The sequence below is a fragment of the Lycorma delicatula genome, chromosome 7 (genome assembly GCF_047948215.1).
Source record: "Lycorma delicatula isolate Av1 chromosome 7, ASM4794821v1, whole genome shotgun sequence".
NCBI classification, from domain to species: domain Eukaryota; kingdom Metazoa; phylum Arthropoda; class Insecta; order Hemiptera; family Fulgoridae; genus Lycorma; species Lycorma delicatula.
Window position 1 is genome coordinate 11,856,826 of NC_134461.1, and position 22,083 is coordinate 11,878,908.

General features: G+C 31.9%; 2 protein-coding genes across 5 annotated transcripts in view; both read right to left on the bottom strand.

Annotated features, from left to right (window-relative positions):
* LOC142328268 (uncharacterized) overlaps nt 1-8,036 on the bottom strand; it is a 71,543-nt gene extending 63,507 nt beyond the window's left edge. For all 3 annotated transcript variants that reach the window (XM_075371957.1, XM_075371956.1, XM_075371958.1), the window contains exon 1: nt 7,950-8,036. The gene's annotated coding sequence lies outside the window, so the exon portion shown is untranslated. The remainder of the gene's footprint in view (nt 1-7,949) is intronic.
* A 4,626-nt stretch (nt 8,037-12,662) lies between these two features.
* LOC142327572 (sec1 family domain-containing protein 2-like) overlaps nt 12,663-22,083 on the bottom strand; it is a 45,915-nt gene continuing 36,494 nt past the window's right edge. Inside the window, exon 11 of one of the 2 annotated variants that reach the window (XM_075370732.1) lies at nt 12,663-13,993. In XM_075370732.1, coding sequence (XP_075226847.1) covers nt 13,780-13,993 — 214 coding nt within the window. In that variant the 3' untranslated portion in view covers nt 12,663-13,779. Of the gene's footprint in view, nt 13,997-22,083 lie in introns of both variants that reach the window. The other variant, XM_075370731.1, reaches the window with a different exon arrangement.

Genomic DNA, 22,083 nt, shown 5'->3' on the forward strand with positions numbered 1-22,083 from the left:
TTATAGGGTCAGGTAGAAAGAAAAAATTGTACGGGCAGGCAACATTTGGAATATGTAAAACAAATTGTTAGGGATGTAGGATGTAGAGGGTATACTGAAATGAAACGACTAGCACTAGATAAGGAATCTTGGAGAGCTGCATCAAACCAGTCAAATGACAAAAATTTACTTGAAAAAAACAAGAAAAACCTAACCAAGTAGTTTAACCTAAGGAGAGAAAAAAGGAGCTAATTATTTCTGACCTCATTAATATATAGATTGAAGATAGATCAAAAATAATATTCAACAGGATGAAGGGATCGACGTAGAGGAAAGGAGACTGTCTGTAAAGTAAGTCTCTGTTTATAAAGTAAGTCACAGTAAAATCAACAGATGACTTTAGAATTGGATTACATGACAAAATATGGAATGACAATGAATTTTAAGATAACAAGTCAATGAACATGCAAAGTGTTAAACTTAAATGAGGCCCCATTGGTTAGTTTAGTTCATAAATAATAGTTTATTGGCAAGCACTAATTTACAGGTGTTGAAAATTATGTCCATCCACTTCTATATGCTAGTCAACATGTTTGACCATGTTCCTGGCTACTCTTGTTATCTGTACTTTGTCTATTTCCCAAATGATATTAGTAATGTTTCAATTCCTGCAGAGTAGGTGGATTGCTCCTGCAAACAATTTCTTTTAAGTAACCCCACAAAAAGAAGTCTGGACTAGTCAGATCAGAGGATTTTGGTGGCTAGAATACTTTAGAAATGATTCTTCCTCTGACAAAAAATATGTGTGCTTAAGACCGCATGGCTGAAGTGAAAACTTGTGTGGGATCACAATCGTTTCGAATTAATATATTTTACAAGTAGCATATAATGTTTACGTTCAATAGCCATTTTAACCTTTGACCCTAGAACCAATTTGACGCACAATTTGAACATGTGTTTTCCACGATTATCCCATGTTTGTAGTTAAATTTTCACGCTGAAATAGTGGATTTACTGCAAAATACGTAGTAAAACACGGGTTTGAGATGCCTCCAAAATTACAACAAAGAAATTTGCTATTGAACCTCCACGTCTCTTTTCACGGGTTTATTCGAATACATTAAAAAATGGCCGGCTACTTTCAATGAGGAATGTGTGTTCACATGTTGAAAAAGTTGATTTACTGAAAAATTCATAGTAAAACATATGTTTTTACTGCAAACAGCATGATTAGTTAAATTTATGATGACAATGTAGGTCATCATTACTTTCAGCGATCTGTATATATATCATTGATCATTATTTAATATATGCAATGAACATTATTTACGATTCAAACTTCAAAATTATTGTTGGTTTTTATAATCAGCTACTCAGTTAACGCTGTAAATTTATAATGATATTCTGCATCAATCAGTCATCATTACTTTCAGCGAATGCGGGTATTGTGGATTTTTTTTTATGGTTGTGATAGCTAATTATTGATAGCTGTTATTTTATTTATATTTTACATAAGAAACGGATTTCTCAGACATATCTTTTGTTAAATAAAAAAAAGAGCTTATCTCGAAAACGGGGCGGCATCCTAGGGCATTTTTAACACGATTTTGAAAGGCTTAACCCGAGAGGGAGCTTTGCGATCACCCGAAACGAGACAGGTCTTAGTCCCATGTGTCTAGCGGTCCGTTCTCGAGATACTAGCACAAGCGAAATTCACCCCCACTGAATTGCATGACCAAAATATTTCATATAAAGTAATTTTTTAACAATAAACACCAATCTTCACCGACAATATTTTCTGGGTTAATGATTTTTTAATGCATATAAATTAGGTGTTAAAAATCTTCATATACGTTATCCACACTCAATAAAAAAATATATGTTACAATTACACTGAATTTAAAAAATTATTTTTTTTTATTATTACAAGTGAGTGATAGAGAGGGAGAATTATTGTGAATCACTGGCAATTTTTTCTCCCACCTCCCATCCTCTGCTACTACAAATTTTACTATGCTCATCTGTGTATATATATATTCTCGCTCTATGCCTTTTTCTCTTTCATATATATACATATTACAGATTTTGATTACGAGTCAGCGATTTTTTCCCCATGTTCCCGTGTAATTCATATGTACAAAAAATTCTGACACAACGCGCATAAAGAAGTTTTCATTTCAAAAATCCTGTAGGATCTCCTTAGTAGAGCAAGCTGCATGAGAAGTGGCACTGTCTTGTTACAACCAGCAGTCACGCTCATCCTCTTAATAGTAAAGCTATGAACTGTTGGATAATTTCTTGGTAGGCAGCAGTATCCAATTTTTTTTTCAAAAAGCAACGATCCTATTATCCATTGCCTTGAAAACACACACCATATGTCTATTTTTTGTGAGTGTACAGGAAATTCAAAGAAAAAGCACAGATTTTCAGTACTTCAGGTCTTTTTTTCCCCCTGTTTAGCCTCCAGGAATTACCATTCAGGTATACTTCAGAGGATGAATGAAGATGATATGTATGAGTGTAAATGAAATGTAGTCTTGTACAGTCTCAATTTGACCATTCCTGAGATGTGTGGTTAATTGAAACCCAACTACCAAAGAACACCGGTATCCACGATCTAGTATTCAAATCCGTATAAAAGTAACTGCCTTTACTAGGGGACTTGAACGCTGGAATTCTTGACTTCCAAATCAGCTGATTTGGGAAGATGCATTCACCACTACTAGACCAACCCAGTGGGTTAGTACTTCAGGTCTGGTAGAACTATTAACATATCCACCAAAGTGAAACCACACTTCATCTGTAAAAAACATTTGATCTAAAATGCCAATGTTGCATCTAATGAAGTTATTAAACAAATGACAGTACAATAATCAGCATTAGTTAGTTCATGGAAAACCTGCATTTGATACTGATATCATTTCAGCATTCTTCTCACTGCAGTGTGGGCTGAACCTAGTGAAATGTTCTTTTCCTGGCTTATTCTCTGCAGATTAATGAGGAGACTGCCGCTAAAATGTACTGTATTACCTGCACTGTTAAACTGACCTGTGTCAGGCTCGTTTCTGTCCAACCCCAAACTTGTTTCATGAAACCTTTGAACTAACTTCTGAATATCACTTTTCATCAGTGCTTTCTTTTGCCGACACACAACATGAGGTTCTCTCTCTAAATAAGTTTCCATCACAAATACATGTTCTTCAACAGCTAACCGCATTTTAACAAACACACAATTAAGTAACCTTGTTCAAATGCGAATACTCAACACAAACCAGCAATACTCAAATGTGCAACCAATAAACAGCCCTCCCTGCTCCAGCTCCAGTTGAACTAACATCTTCCACATTATTTTACCCACGTCGCACCAATATATGCATTTTAACAAAAATATACATTTAGTATAAACTACTGAGTGATGGAGCCTCTTTTCAGTTGAACACTTGTATATACAAAAGGAGTAACTGAAAAAGTAAAGTAATTGGAGTTCTTAAGTACAATGTTACTGAAAACTGCAATAATAAAAATTTAATAAGGAATAGAGCAATGGCTAAGGAAGCATTCAAAAAATCAATTAATCATTAAATATTAACATCAATTTAGATTTGAAGACTTAAATAGTGAAGCGTTACACTTTGAGAATACTTAGATGTGAAGCACAGGCACTAAATAAAAGGGAAATAGAGGGTCTAGGGGCATTTAAAATGCGGGCACAGAAGAAATCGGAGAAGATAAAAATAGACAAGGAATGAAAAAGGAATATGTAATGGAGAGAGTGAACAAAAAAGCTTAATTTAAGCAATTCATAATAGGAAAGCTAAATGACAGGGGCGTATTATGAGAAAATGTTTATATTTACTTTTGTTACATAAATTAAAAGTCCATTTTTTAATCAATTTTATGTGAAACACAACTCGATAAGTTTCAAATAATTATAATTTCTGGTGCTAAGATCAGTCACTGCATCAGTTGACACCATCTTATACCATTAAAAAATGCCAGTTTGATTTTTTCACACCATCATACAGCAAACAACACTCATACTATTAAAGGAATATTGTGAGTGTGTATATATATTATATATACATACAAAAATTGGTTCCAAAATTTTGGCATTAAGGGCACTAGCATACCCCCAACAATAACGGTATACCTCCCAAAAACCTAACTTTCCTAGTATTATTGAGTAAAAATCCAGTTAACAATCCAGTTGCCCTTCTGTTATCGTTCTTGTAATTTTTACAATTCTTCTCTCTTAAATGATTTTAATTACTATTACTTAATTAAATTAATAAAATGTACACAATTTAATTAAAAAATATATAAAATTTTAATATAAAGAGATAAAACTAAAATAAAAACAGCATAAAAAACTACCACGTATGACATGACAAACCTACAATGGAACCAAAAAATTCCTTGAAAAACTAGCGACCAACTCAGGCCCCATCTTCAAAACCCCACAAAGTCAATAATTTCATTGTACTGCAGAACTGATTATATATAAACTTGATTATCAATTCAACCAACAGTTTAGTCAAAACAGCTCGCTCCCTCTTTCTGTCTGTCAAACTGCGCGTACATGTGTGTGAGTGACAATAGTCTTTGTGATGTATGATTATAACACCAATTTTATGGAAAATGGGCCAGATAATAAAAGAAGTGTTGGGGTTACATAATTGATTATAAAAACAAACACATTAAGCGGCTGAACCAGGTAATATGGTGCAACATACACCAGTACAGGCTGAATACATTCATCAAAGCAAGTAACATGATTTAAATAATTAGGATTATTTATCTTTGAATCTATAAAAAGAAAATATTTACTCTTTAGTTTATATTTTTTACTGTAGAAATAATTTAAGTAAGCTTTGTACTCATGAAGTATTTGATATTTTATTATTTGTTATTTTCCAAATAATACTAAATAAAGTATAATAATTACAAATATTTTATTGAATTAATAAGATTACAATGGCATTTTTCATACTCAAATTCCCTTACAATTCACAATACCTCTATAACACAATACTTACAGAAGTGGGGTTACTGTATTGTTTTTGAACAGCAATATAATTTTATTTTAAACAAACTGAACAGACAATCTTTAAGATGGTTAGGTAACTAATTAAAAGTAATGGAAGCATAATAAGGTTCTTTCTTATAGATCAAAGTACTACAATGTACAACAAAATTATTTCTTTAGTGTAAAAATGATTCTGAAAGTAGTGAAGCGTATAGTTTTTGTTTTGTAAAAGTGGATATTATATAAATTACCTTTTTCACAAAGAAATTTATATTCGAAGAGAAATGTATGTGAATGTTCAAATTGTTTGTTTTCTATCAGTCTATACGATTCATATCTACTGGTGCTAATCAAGTAAAAGATTCTATCCTTAGAACCCCAGATTTTGTCAAGAAGCTTCGGGATATATTTTAAGCATGAATGCAAGTAGGCACAATAAATTTATAGTATTGACGCTTTGAATTTTTTCTCAATTATCCAAAAACATTTTATCACAGAAATAACGAAAAACATTTCTTCACAAATCTGTACACTTCTTTTTATCTGTACATGGGTTCAGTTATGAGCATAACTGAACTTATGTAGATAAAATATGTCACAATGATCTACATTTAAACAATACAGCCTACTGATATCTAAACTGGTAAATTGAAAATCCTCCCTAAGGAGTTTATAATGGAAAAAAACAATCACTGTTATAATATTAGGAATGATCTTTTGTTAAGAATGTTTGTTAAATTTACAAAAAAAAAAAAAAAACACAGTACAATGGTGTTCGTAAACTTTAGTTACAAATGCTATTTTTGGGGATTTTTTTAATGTAGAAATGTTCCAACCCTATCTCATACACTTTGAAAATTATACTGGCATTTTGATAACATGCTTGGTTCAGAAAATTCTTAGTTATAAATTTTGGGATAAAATGACTGATACCAAACTCCAAAATCTAGATGCAACAATAAATTTTACATGCCGTATTTACTAATGCAATTCACACATCTGAATACTAAACAATTTTTTTTTAAATATTCAATCAAATGAATATCATTTTCTCTAAAAATAAATATAATTTAAATACTCTTTCACATTTTTTTAGTTTCAATAAACCTGTGTAAAATTGTTTCCATGCATAAATCATGCACCTACTTTTAGATAAAAAATATTGGTCAAAAAATTATGTGAATTATGCAAGTAATTACGGTATGTTTACCTACAGCATGTTAATAAAGTATGGGAACCCTTAAATAACTTTTTAACTTTTAACACAAAAAATAATTTAGCAAATGCTCCTACTTCAAAAGAAACTATCCTTTTGTTTGAGACCGCCACACCAACACTCAGGAGGAACTCAAACATTTTAAATGGAAGATAAAATTGAGACAACCATAAAAAAAAAGAATGACAGCCATTCAATGTTTTTCACAGCTCAAAAGTGGTCTACCTTTATAATAACTGCTCAATAGCAAAAGCAAATATTCCTAGTAGAGATCTCATAGGGGCATTGACTAATTTTATTCTTTCAGTGTTTCACTGATAAACAGTTTATTTATAGATACTGGAAGCTACTTTCAGAATAATTGCGAAAAATATTAAATGGCCACCAATTTGGTTAGGATTATCATAATGATTATTTTTCAATGTTCTTTAAAATGATTTGTCACAACCCTACCCATCCCATTTAAAGTTCCAGTCGCTGCCCCTCAGTAAAGTCTTTGGATTTGGTCAACCCACACTGAAAATGCATCACTTCAAGGTGTAAAATTTGTTTTCTATGTTACATGGTCGAAAACTTATTTAAGTTAATAGATCAATATATCTGGCATCTATGATCTCAATTAGCTTACTACACACTTCATTGCATCTGGTTATACTCGAGGCAAAATAGTTATGGAGTAATTTTGTTTTATTTTTTTTAATTAACGAGGTTCAAATCCTAATAAAAGCTAGTTGCTTTTATACGAATTTGAATGCTAGACAGTGAATAAACACTGGTGGTTTGGTGGTTGATGTTCAATTAATCATAAATTTCAGGAATTGTCAGTCTGTCTCTACAAGACTACACTTCATTTAATGTCATACATATCTTCCTCATCTCATGGGGCCATTGGGGGAGGGTTGCTTATTGTTCGGTATGAACATTGCAACATAAACATTTGGAAAAATAAAAAAATTAACACAATACACTAATACATATGTTTAGGGGTTACGTTTATTTTAATATTAATGGTAAAAAATCTGTAACACCAATATTAACTATATTATTAGAAGAAAAATTGAACCCTTTTAAAAAGTTGATATTAACTGTTCAGTTAAAATTTCTTTTTACCAAAACATTAAAAAAAATACTTTGGTAAACAGAAAAGTATTTTATATTTCATATTTACAATGTCTGTTCTACATTTCACTGTTTAGTATTGTTTCAACAACAAACAAACGTCACTTCAAAGAGGCGAAACATTTCGTACACGATTTACGTTTCGCAACTTAATTTTACATACGAGATAACAATTTTAGAAAACGAAAAAATAAAAAATTTTTTAACAAGGTTAAAATTACAACGCTTCAATATGAACAATTTTATTATTTTTAAAATGCAACAGTATATTGAAGGTGAGGAAATTCAATATCACAAGTTCTACAACTACATTTACTATTTAAGGAGAAATACTAACAATACGTCCTAAAAGAAAACAAACCAACAGTAGTTGACAAATAAACTATACATAAATGCACAAACTTAACTTTCAGAATAATAAATTTACATTTCCTATGAAAAACTACATTAATGACTGAACGACTGTAGTCGCACTTAAATGAAGTCACAAAACATAAATTCAACTTTAATTCCATATTACATTACATTTATATTAAATTAATTTATATACTTAGTTTGAATAGAATTTAATGAAATAAATAAACGAATAATATTAAAAGAAATACTCACCATTACAGGACACAACCACATCTCAGCATTAATGGACGCCGCAAAGAAGAGAATATCATGACTTCACAGTATCGACCTTGAACAACGTTGATTATTCGAGTAATACCATCGATGCTTTTGTTGACAAATTTAGTCTATTTTTTCAAACACGTTCGTGTGCATTATGTTTATAACCTGTGTTGTTAAAAAATATATATATATTTATTTTTAATACTGTTTTTAGGTTTTTTTATATATTGTATTGATCTGATTATTAATTCCAATTATAATTTGAATGTTCCATTCTAAATACTTACATACATTTCATAAATCAGCAATATTTAACAAGAGATTTTTGTTTTTACGAAATTAATTTCAAAAATGGAGTACGCTAAGTCATTACCAGGTATTACCTGGTTAAAATTACTTGAAATCCCAATGAATTTTTTGGGAGTGTTCACATGTTATTACTATTACTTATTTGTCGATGATCATTTTTTATTTTTTTCTTATTATGTATGGTCAACATTTGGTCGATTTGTGGTAAATGCTGGTCTGATAACTAATTACCTAATGAAATATCATGATTACAAAGTAGACCTTTTGTACAATGTAGCTGCAATATTAGTAAATACAGCATCACTTTCTTTAATTATCGCAGTATGGCAGGTTGAAATGTTCATTGTTGGGGAACCACATATTCCATTTATAATAATCACTAGTGAATCATTAATTATTTTAATAGTTGAACTTTTTATTGTGCTTGTAAAAATTTATGACATTGTTTAATGATGTTTAGTTGGAATTAAAGAATACCATGTAGCATTGTTATATCTAATACACTTAAACAAATTTTTAAATAATAGTAGTTTTGTTCAACAAAAAAATTAGATACATGAAGCAACAAAATATAAGCAGCAGGAGTAACAAATTTTAGTCTTTCTAGATATACAAGAGCCCACGATAAATTCTGTAAATAATTAAATACAATAAATTATATTTTATGAATTTATCCTCTCTTTCTGGTACCTCATAAACTAGAGTGATTCATCCTATTGGTGGTAGGATGAACCAGTGTGGAGTTATCAATTTCAGTCAAATATCTAAGAATTGTTCGTTGATGGAAACTTGTATGCAATACCCATTTGGGTAAAAATCAGGAAATCATTGTCATCTCAAATTGGTTATTGATTGATTAGTTCTTATCGGTTATCTGTCCATCACGTATTTTTCCATTCCCATAGTAAATAGTAACCAATTTACACATTAGCTATGTATTATTAACTTAACTCATTATATTTTTAAAATTGTGAAACAATTATTATGATTTGATAATTGTTATTGACAGAAGCGCTTATCCAACTGATATTTTTTTGAGTACTTCTTTTTTTTATTCTAGTTTGTATTTCACCAATTAGATTGATTTGGAGTTTTGTGCTTCCAATTTACATTGTACGAAATAAACATTAGGCAATTACCAAATACAGAACAGAACTCTGTGCAGTTCTTTATTGAGGCAAGGTTCTACTGAAACATCGCCTACGTCCAAAAGGTGATGTCTATATGTGCCAGAGCAAGATGGCACTGAAACTGTCATGAATGTCAGTTAAGTTAGGTTAAAACATTGATATAAACAATGATTATACATGGTAAGCATCAATTGTTTGTTCAAAACTGGAAACTAACTCTTCTCTGCTACAAGTTCTATCCTTAATTGGATAAAATGATTTCACATAATCACTGCTTATATTGGGTAGAATAGAAAGACTGTAATTAGTCATAATCACTTTACATAGATGATTCCAGAATTAATGACCAGGTAGGGATTGGAACATGCGATTTCTACCCGAGAACTTACAATTGTTAAGTTTCTGAAGGAATATCACAGCTTCTCAGTCCAACATTTGCATCATTTTATCATGTTTTATATGAATTTGTGAAATGGACTATAAAGGTGTTTGAATTTTCATCCATAATTAAGGAAATACAGCAGCAGTAAGTGCAATTTCTTTAAAGTGCTATCAGACTACTTAACTTTCTCTATTCACATTAAGATGGAACTCATTGGATGACATCAAGAGAGTTGGTATGTATAATAGGAAGAGTCTTTACCACTTAATCTCTGATTGATTCATATGATATTGTGGAACTGTGTCAGTATCTAGTTCAGATATTTATTTGAAATCTATTACCTAAAGGGGAATACCTCAGTCAAAATTATGAAAAATTTTTATTCAACAGTGTTTTTACTTTTTTTTTGCTATAACTCTTTTCCCATGACTTTTTTAATAAAATGTATCCTCAGTGAATAAATCACAAAAAAAAATCTTTCTCTGAACAGTAGCCCAGGGGTTTGAAATTTGAAAAGGTTTCCTACAAAAATTGTTTTTACTTTTTCCATTAAATCTATTTTTAAATGAATAATTCAATGAAAAACTGACGAAAATGTATAACCCCTTTTTTTAATTCAAATTTAAAAATAAAATCTAACAAATGTTTTCTTGTATTTAGAAATTTTTATTCATTGAAATATTTATATTAAGTGAATTTTAAGTGTACAAATTACAGAATGAAGTGTTCAGTCATTAAAAATGTGTTCAATTGCTATTCATTTCTTAATTTCTTCAATTTAATCATTAGAGATATTTTTATACGTTAATAAAAAAAATATAATTTTTGCTGAAATGCAGTCAGAGCTCCTGTTCAAAATTTAAATCTCTATTTCCAGAATGGACTCCCTGATTCTGATAAATGAAAACTTTTTTGGGGTTTTCTTGATGATGTTAAGAATTTAAATAAAAATTTGTTGATATTTAAAATTGAATTGCAGGATTTACATAACTATCTATAATAGAAAATTATTAATTCAGTGATTCAAAATAACACAACCATGTTTTCAAATGAAAAAATGTTTCTGCAAAACAATACACTCCTCATTTAGAATGTGCTACGTAAATAGCACACAATTAATGGAACAATAATTAATATTTAATATAGTTCATATTTATTCTGCATGGAATGTTAATTTGGTTACACTGTAATGCAGGAACAGGACAGGTTTGTAATTATTAACTTTTCAGGCTCCCTCCAATAGTCAGAATGATTTTTCAAGATATAAAAATGAGCTCTGTCATGTCATTGTTTGGTATATATATTTTTTTTAATTTAAATATATTGATTTATTTATAATTATTTACCTCTGTAAAAATTGTTGAATTAAAATGAAAAGTACATAAAATTTTATTTCACTAATAACTTCTTTTTTTGCTGAATTATTATTTATTGTCAAACTTTTTTTACAATCAGAGGTTAATAATTATTAATAAATCAGTATCATTTAAATTTTAAAAAAAAGAAAGTTAAAAAAAAAATATGTATACAAAGTCAGATTCGAACTGATGTGCGTTCTCCTTGTAAGATCCAAAATTTCATTAGCCTATAACTCTGAAACCAATGAAAACTTATGTTACATCGTTGAAAAGCTCTCAATGAGAGCTTATTACTGCAGTTAAGGGTCCAAAATCCAAACTTTTTGATTTTGGGCTTTTTTGGTCCAGTCAATTGCAATCAAAAGGGAAAGGTGCACAACTAGCTGTCAAAACAGTCCTAAATCAAAAATGTCATCATTCTACAGCTAATCATTTTTGAGTAATGCAAGGATACATACATATAGATGTAACGCCAGTACTAATCAAAATGGATATTTTCCTTGTAATCTGAAAACCAAAATTTTTCGCGATCAGAATATTTCACTTTGTACAAGGAAATAAATATGTGGCTGGCACTCAGAATTGTAAAAGTGCAAATCGGAAATACAAAGCATATCTACTTGGGCCTGTACATGAAATTCCTGGTGGTGAAGAAGCAGTTGACAACGTAAACGAATGGATGGCAGCAGATGGTGAAGGTCATGAAAATCTTTCAGATGAAGAAATTGTGGCAACCGTTACTCAGCAAGACTCTGAGCAGCATGATGATGAGGAGGTCAGCGGTGACACAGACCAGCTTGTTGCACACGCAGAGGTGGCAGTGACCCTGGACCTCCCCCTTCGCTATCTTGAATAACATTCTGAAGCTACATCAGAAGGAGGTGTTATGTTCATGAGGTAACAGTGCAACATTGAGTCTTCGAGCAGATTTACTTCATTACACCAAAAGAAATTCAACTGAATTTATGAGTTGTAATAAATAATTTATGTTATACATTATCAAAAAATGGTTAGTACCAGCATAAAACTTTTTAATACTGTACAGTACTGTATATATTTGTAGTATCTAGTTTTGTAAAACTTGTTTTTTTAACATAGCATTTTGTATAAGCAATAAAAAGCTGTTTTTTGTGAAGTAAATTGACTTAAAAATATAAAATTTATAGTTATTTAGCTAAAATAAAAAAAAAAAACTTTTCACACTAAAATTGTTCAGATTAGCGAGTCTACACTGTATATGAATTCTAAATGTAATAAAGTAAATTTAATTTCAAACCATGGAGTTCTTTTTCAGACACCTGTTATTTAAGTGAATAGGTAATTTTTGTGTTTAAATGTTGGTACAAATATCCATCATTGCTAAAGAGAATAGTCACTTAATCTTAAAAAATATCCACTTCCATCAAACCAGATAACAGTACAGTATTTTCATATAACACAATATTTTGGCTTTCAAGAAAGGTCAATAAGGCCATTTTTAATAAATTAACAAATAATGTAAAAGGTTCTCCCATCAATTTATTCAAAATACAATCAAACTATTTTCTTTTACAGAAACAATACTCTGTTGATAAATTTTTAATAAATAATACTAATTACAAAATTAAACAAAAAAGAATTTGATTAATTTTGTATTAAATATGAGCTCTAATGATTTTCATTAATGTCTTCTGAATTATGATGCATTTTGTAGTTATTTTTTATATTTAATGTATTCATGTTGTTAACCTTAACATTATCTCATGTACTTATATTTTTTAAATAATTAATATGAAACAATCACATCTATTTTTTTATTTAATAATTAATTTTGAATTTTCTGACACTGCTCTGATCAAGGTTTTATGGTTACCTTTGATTTATGCAGGCAAATACTGGGGCAGTTTTCTTTTTTTATCCAAGCAACAGCATGTCTACCCATTTCTCTACGTAATGTATTATACACTAATCAGAAGAGTAGATTTGTTTATTAAAAATAGTGAACTGAAACTAAAGTAGATATTAACCTAATCATTGTCGGCGAATTCATCTGGCTAGATATGTAGTAAAATATTAAATGAACCGCTCAACATTCATACCAAAAGTTTAGCAAATTGCATACTTTATGTACTGTGCTGAGCTATAAATAAAGGATCACATTTCTCTAAATGAAAAATAAACTCAATCTGTTTATGCAAAGCTTTTTTGTAGGGTGATATACTTTATAAAACATATCATCCGTCATCAATAAAAATTCTTATATTGTCATTTTTTGTAAAACTTTTTTTTGTAAAACTTCAATTGGGAGGTGATAATACTTCAGGTTAAATAATGTTCAGTATAACACATTACCAGATTAAATTTTTTAATTTTCTCTATGTAACTAAAATTAAAAAATTCCCATAACAAAAATTTTCTGTCATAAAACTAATTATTTTTTTAATTAAAGTGAAATGGAATTGCACATTTTTCATCTACGTATTGCAGTGTAAACAACTGAAATTAAACATAACGGACCGTTGCTTATTTTTCCCATACTAGAAAAAAAAGTTTATTTCAATCTTTTTTCAAAGTAACAAACTTTATTTTTATTAAATAAATAAATGCATTCTCATTAAGAACATTAAAAAAAATTAATAATAAAATTACAGACAGCAATGAAATTAGATACAAATGGTGTCAATATCATTACACGTGAATAGTAGTTTTAATACATCCTCTGGTGATAAAAATCGAGTAGAACCAACAATAACATGTTTTCCAGCTGTTCTGAATGAATCAATAATCTGTTTCATTTCTTGTCCAGTTATCCCACCAACTACAAAAAATAAAACTATTTTGTTATCCATTGGATGTCTATTGGGTCTCATCAACAGGCTGCTAAAAAACAAAACAAAAATGAAGGTAATTAATTCTGGAATGTTTTAAACCAAAAAACTATATATATATATATATATATATATATATATATATAATTTTAAATTAAGGTAGAGAGTAGATACAAAGTGTCTTTCCATATAAAGAAATAAACATGTAGATAGTCATTATTTTTACTTATAAAACTTACTTTAAATTACATTTGGTTAATGATAAGTGTTCTACCAAAGACAGGTTTTCACATGGCCGCCCTCCATTCTGCTCGATTCTAAGCCATCAGTTTCATTTTATAGTAACTTCCTTTCCTTTTTATATTGTCTACAGTTTTCATTCATCTCCTACCTCTTGCTTTCCTCCCAATTACAAATCCTTCCAATGCAGTCATCAACAAGCAGTTATGTTTCAGCCAATGTCCCAACCAATTGCATTTTCTTCTTTTTATTATTTCAATAATCACCCTCTCTTCTCTCACTCTACGAAGTACCTCCTCATTCTGAACTCCCTCCATCCAGTTGATCTTTTCATCCTCCTCCAAACTCACATTTCAAAGGCTTCCAATCTTCTCTCCTCTCCCTTCCTAATAGTCCATATCTTTGCCCCATAAAGAGCCACACTCCAAACAAAACATTTTGCAAGTTTTTTCCTTAGTCGCAGATCTAGTTTGCTGCATAGCACTCTCCTCATTTTACTAAATGCTTCCTTTGCCCTAGAAATTCGTACTTTAACTTCCTGATCACACTTTATATCTTCCTTAATGATGCACTCCGGGTACTTGAAGGATGCCACTTGCTCAAATTTATTTCCCCCAATCCTAATTGTTGCCCTTTTGGTTGATTAGCTAATTATCATGCTTTTTGTCTTCTTTGTATTTATCTTCATACCATACTTCTTGCAAGTTTGATTTATTCTTCTCAACATTTCATTCATCATGTACTCACTCTCTGCCAACACTGCCATGTCATCAGTGAACCTGATGTACTCTATCCTTCTTCCTCCAATATTTACACCCATATTACCAGTTAGATTCTTTTCAATTATCGCTTCCAAGTAACAGTTGAACAGAGTCAGAGACATGCAACATCCCTGCCCCACCTCTCTCCCAAGTCTGCTTTCCTCTGATAATTCATTTCCAATCTTTATTTTTACCTTCTGTGAAAAGTACAGATTTCTTATTAATCTCCGTTCCCTCCAAGCGACTCCTTTTTCCTTTAAGATTCTCAGCAATAATCTTATTAACCCTATTGCATCCCTTGTTCCCTTTGCCCTTCTAAACCCAAACTGTTCTTCCCCATGTCTCTAGTCTTCCATAAAGACTCTCATTCAACACTCTTAGCAGTATCTTAGCTGCATGTGATATAAGGCTAATGGTCCTGTATTCGTAACATTTCAATGTATTCTTCTTCTTTTCGATTGGAACCATAATAGTAGTCACGAAATCTTCTGGCCAATCACCACTCTCATGTATCAAATTACTCAGGCTTGTGATATCTCTAATTCCCCTTTCCCTTAAACCATTCCATAGCTCAACAAGTACTTCATCGACTCCACATGCTTTCCTGTTCTTCATTTCCTGTAAGGCTTTTTCTACCTCTCCCTCTACAACATAACAACCTTTCTCCTCCTCACACGCTTTTGATTCATCTTCAGTTCCTAGTATTTCTGGTCTTTTATCTACTTCATAAAGTCCTTCCACATATCGTTTCCATCTACCTAGAACCTCGTTCTTACTATCAACCACCTGCCCATCTTCTGTCGCCATTTCCAATCTAGTTTTACTTTTCCCTTTTTTAAATACCAGTTCCATAACTGCTCTATACAACTCTTCAAACCTCCCTACCCTCCAATTTCTGAATATCTTCACACCTCTCCATCAATCATGTTTTTTGCGTCCTTTCAGACTCTCTTCTTAATTCATTATTTAGTCTCCTATACATCTTCTTACCCTCTTCTGTTCTGACATTCTTCCACTTTCTTCTCTCATCCATTTTATCCAGCATCACCTCTGTAATATTATTCATTTTAATTAAGGTAGAGAGTTGGCACAAAATGTCTTTCCATACAAAGAAATAAACATGAATAGATAGACAGTCATTATTTATTTAATATTTTTACTTATAAAATTTACTTTAAATTACATTTGGATAAGTTCCTACATAGTCTGCACACAGTTATATCAATTGCCAAGTGTGTTTAGACATTCTCTTCCATTTGAAAAATCAATGTTGTAAACTTTGAAAACAGTTTTTGGCTCATCAAACTTTCTTAGTCACAAATGAGAGATTTTTTATTTCATTATACCCCAAAGGAAGTAATCACAGTTTGTTAAGTTTGAATTTCTAGAGGGCTACTGAGTTCATCGCCATTCACCAAACTACTGATCCACCATCCTTCAAAATGTTCACTTAAAAGTCCCTTACCAAATGAACATACTGACCTGGAGCTCTATCTTTTCATAAAATGGCAACTAATTCCATACCAATCAATTAAAGCTGAAAAAATTATTTTCCAGCACGTTAAGGTATGAAATGCTGCTAAAAACAGTACTTACTTAAATATAGTATGGCTTGCATCATATAACCTGTATGTTATACCATGGAAAGGGATTTTGCGGCAAATTTGTATAAATCTTATGCATGTACAAACCCATATGAACGTATCAGATGGGTAAAAAGTCACATAACCCAATATCCAAAAGTAAAGGGTGATTCAAAGAAACGGGAAATTTTGAAAGTTGTGTTAGTAGCCGTGAGTGATTGGTACCACTTGATAAGTGGCGCCAGCCTCTCTAACCTAACCTGCCATTTAGTTGTCATGGATCCTTGGAGTGGTGCGCAACGTGCATTTGCTATCAAAGCGTTTTACAAAAACAATGACAGTGAGGAGGGAGCGCGTAGAGAATTTCGCCGTCATTTTAATCTGGGACGGCACGACCGTGTTCCATCAGCACGTGCAATTAAAACATGGATATCTAATTTTGAGGAAACTGGTTCGGCAATGAAAAAGAAACCTCCAGGCCGTGAGCGAACCGTCCGTACACCACAGAATGCTCAAGCTTTACAAGATGCTGTCACACGAAGCCCACATCGGTCAATCCGTCGTCTTTCAGCATCTTTACAATTAGTACATAGTTCTAGTGTTCGAAGAATGTTAGTGAAGGACTTGCAATTCCATCCATACAAGTTGCAGATCGTCCAGGAACTGAAACCGAACGATGCAGTTGTGCGAGCACAATTCTGTAATGTAATGCTTCAAAAGATAAATGATAACGAAGAGTTTGTTCACGAACTGTGGATGTCAGACGAAGCGCATTTCCACCTCAGTGGATTTGTTAACAAGCAAAATTTCAGATACTGGGCACAAGAAAATCCTACGCAGCTACACCAGCATTCGTTGCACAGCCAGAAAGTGACCGTGTGGTGTGCTATGACATCTTACGGTGTTATAGGCCCTTATTTTTTTGAGGATGGTCTTGCAATTACAGTGACGTCAGCTCATTACGTAGCCGTGCTTGAAACCTTTGTTGTGGAACAACAAAAGAGATTTCCACTGATTCTTAACACAGCCTGGTTTCAACAAGACGGAGCAACGTCACATACTGCACGAATATCGATGGGAGCTGTATGCTGATTGTTTGGACAACGCGTCATTTCACGAAATGGTGACATTAGATGGCCTCCCAGATCGCCTGATCTCTCAGCTTGCGATTACTTTTTGTGGGGTCACCTTAAAAGCAATTGCGGAAATTCCAGTTGAGATGTTACGTCACACCATGAACAATTTAACGAAGAGACTTCGTGAGTGTTTACGTAGAAGAGGTCACCTGGAAGATGTCATCTTTAAAAAATAAACTAAAATGTATGTATCCTAAAATGGCAACATTTGTACAATTACATGAAATAAAATTCATTTTCTAAAAAACATTTTTCATTAACGTTATTTAATTTTTTTAATTTCCCGTTTCTTTGAATCACCCAGTACAAAAAATATTAATGAGTAGAAAGCTAAATTAAGTGTCTCTTACTCAATCCCAACACATCTTTACTGTAGATGCTTATTTAAAATTGGAATCACAGGTGAATGTAATTAGATATGCCACAATAAGTTGAGTAATATAGAAGGAGTCATCTACAAGCTGCTCCACACTAGGTGGCAAGTAGAGATAACATTTAAGACTTTACTTCTAAATTTATTTCTTCATGCAAATTTGATAGTTTCTTTATTATTTTATTTTTTGTCTTTTTTTTAAAGCGCCATGCAATTTCTTAATATTGTGATAAGACAAAATTCTAAAATATTTTATAATTCTAAAAATATATAGAAGTAAGAAAGTTGTTTTTATAGCATTTATCAATTAAAACAAATAATGATCATAGTAGGATCTAATGAGATAATATTTTGAAAGAAAGCTTTAATTTATATTCTTAATATCTGTATGATGCTCATTGAAATGTGTTTTATAAATTATTTCATCATTACATTTTGCATTAATTTTTTTATGTAATATGATTAACTATTTTTTAAATAATGCTTTATTAATTTACTTTTAAAAAATTACCTTATGTAAATAACACTGAGGAATAAAATTAATTTTTTTTTGGCACAAGAAGCAAAATAGACACTGAATTCAAATATGTTAAATAAATTTTCTCAATTACCCAGTGTTTTTTTTTGTGATATATAGGTAAAGTCTGAAATAAATGTAAAAATTTATATGCATGCAGGGATCTATTCAACTTACCTAAAATGTGGTAGTAGTTTTCATTTTGTCTTGTGTTTTGTGGCATCTGGAATATTCCTCTTTAAGAAACCAACAAAAATGTAAGAACATTATACTCCATTGTCGCTGGTACCTGTTTTCTGTGACTTAGATTTGATAGTGTACCCTTTGGTAGTCACTGACAGCACCAAGATTGTTTGGAAAGAAATCCAGGTGTGAACTCAAAAAAATGAATATTTAGGAACATGTTACACCCTGCATGTTTAAATTACTGTAATAATTCACCCACACTGGTTCTTCTTCTGATATATCTGATCAAAGCTGTTGCTGTGAGTTGAGTGTGTTTCTTAGCTTATTTTATTTACTTAGGGAAGCTGTTGATTGTAGAGTCTGGAGAGTCTAAGGGAAAACCCAGGTGAGTTAGAAATGAAGAGGTTGTCAGCATGGGAGTGGAGGATGTTTCTGTCTTTTCTTTTGATGACGAAAGCCTAGCTAGTCAGGTAAGTACATTCACCAGGTACCAGTCAGATTAGGGCTGGGGGCAGGGCAGTTCTATCCCTCTAGTAGCACAATTTGTGGAACAATGTGAGCAGTTTTTAGGGTTTCTTGGGCACCTCTGCAGTGGTTTGCAAACGAGTGATCCTGAGGTTTAATGACTTTTAAAGCAATTTTCTCTGCTTTGATGAATTGGATTTGAGGCGCTTGCCTCTAAGCCAACTTAAGTCAAGGAGGTTACAGTTAAAGAGGCAGTTTCTGTCCAGCTACCATCACCTGTGCCTGTTATGGCAGAGGAAAAATGCTACACAAAGTACTTAAAAGGCAAACAGGAGGCCAGCTAAGCATGCAAGCAGCCAGAAGTTACCTTCCTAAACAAGAAGGAAAGCTCCATAAAAACAATTAAAGAAATTAGAGAGGAATTTCAGACTGTCCTTCAGGGCAAGACATCAAATTTAAAAATTATGAACATAAAGGATACTAGGAAAGGTAGCGATGACAAATTGTTGTAGCAGATGACAAAGAGATGGTTATTCACTTCAGAAAATGTTAGTAAAACATTGGTGGCCAAGGTGAACCAGAAACACAAAACCGCCAAGCAGCAAACTGGCTTAAATTTGTTAATATTTTCTCTGCTAGTTTCCATGTCTTAGACTGAAGTCCGGATGATATTCAATTGGAAGACCTGGCAGAAAGATTTTCTCTGATTTTCATCAATGATGCTGAGAATTCAATTCCCTCTAATTTGATTTGAGAGAGAATTGCCCCTTGGTTGACTAGAGACTGGTCTTTGTTGAAACAGTCTGTGAACCATCAAAGGAGAGATGCTCAGCAGTGAAGTGATCCTGAATGGCAAGCAATTTTGTAAATTACTATTGATGGCAAAGGTCTGAATATTTTCATTTTGTCAGGACATCAAAAAGGGATTCTTGGTGTTCTTTTGTTAGAGATCAAGGAAATAAGGATCCTTGGGATGTTATGTATAGAGTCCTAGGGCGTAAGAGTAAGAAAAGTGTTTTGTCAGCCCTCTTGACCCAGCAGTGTTGTTTCTAATAAAGATGAGATTTTAAAAATTCTATTTAATAACTTATTGGCGGATGATGTGATTAATGAAGCTCACATCCATGAGCTCCAATACTTGGTACATGATGTAGATTCAATCTGTATATGTCTTCAGGAAAAACATTTCCGTCAAGAGGAAAATCTGTACTTAAGAAAATATAATAGTTATCGGCAAGACCAACCACCAAATATAAGAATTAGAGGTGGGGTAGACATATTAATGTCGACTAGAGCTATCACCAAAGCAGTCGAAAAAAATACATATCTGCAAGAGTTTGCAATCAGAATGAAGCACCCACTGCTGATTACTACTGCAGCATATACTTACCTAATTTTGATAGGAAGGAGGATGACAGTGAGATTAATTGCTCAGCTTCCCCACCCATACTAACAGCGAATGACTTCAATGTGCATAATCCTATATGGAGATTGGATAGAATAGATCCCTACGAAAGAGGATTGGAAAAGTTCCTATTAAATTCTAACTGTGTAAATTTAGCATTTATAAGTGCTTCAATAGTACCAAAGTATAGTTTCAAAGCTTTAGAGGTCTCCATGGAAGTGTCCATTTGCTGGTGCAAATTATAAGTGATGTTTCAAGAAAATTACAGCCCATCTCCAAAAGATAGCTGTTTGATAAGGCAGATTGGACGATCCCTAGTATGATACTCCCTGAAACATCAGGAGTTACCAAAACTGATGTCGATGCTATAATGAATGCTATATTTGATTCGGCATTAAGATATATTAACAGAACATCCAAAAAACTCAAGAAGCCACTTGTTCCATTGTGGAATGATAAAACAAGTGAAGTTATAAAGAGAAATAAAAAGGGTACAATGCTTTCAAGAAACGTCCAACATTAGAAAATCTAATGTATGTTAATCTTAAATCTGCCTTTATAAAACACAGGGGTATATGAAAAGACTTATGACAGATTCTAAAAAACGATCCTGGCAACAATACATGTCATTCATTAACAGAAACATGACCGGATCAGACTTTTGGAAAAAGGTAAAAGCTATTAGTGAACGTGAAAACTTTACTTCCATAACTTGTCTTCAATATGAAGATGAACTTATAGATACTCCAAACAAAACTGCTGAGTTACTAGCCAATCAGTTTGAAGAAGCCAGCAAAATGGCTAACTATAATGAATTTTTTAGAAGTCAAAAAACAGAACTGGGTCTGTTAAATTTCAGAACTAAAATGAATTTTTTGTATAATGTACCATTCAAAATAGAAGAACTTGCAAAAATGTTGGAGAAAACTACCAACAAAGCTTCTGGTCCACATGAAATGCATTACTTCATGATTAGACTGCTAAGCACCACTGCAAAACATAGATTGTTAGAACTACATAATCAGATACGGTGGGATCGAACTCACAATAGTGGAAGAAAGCACATATTGTTTCAATTACAAAAAAATGATAAAAATCTGACCTATCCCAATAGTTATCATCCTTTTTCCTTGACATGTCCTATGGAAAAAAATTTTGAAAAAATGATAAATAATAAACTTAACACATCAAGCAGATTTTCAAAAGTACCACTCATCTACAAATCAAATGATCAATTTAGAGAATATTATATATAACAGCTACATCAAAAGGAAACATTGTGTGTCTGATCTGCAGAAAGCTTTCGATATGACCTGGTGTCATGGAATAATGCTGCAACTACATGAATTGGGCACTCGCACAGCAATCTACCAGTATTACTTGACAACTGTATGAACAACTGTACATTTTAAGTATGTGTTTGCAATGAATACTTATCAGAAAAAAGATTGGAAAATGAAAGACTGCAAGACT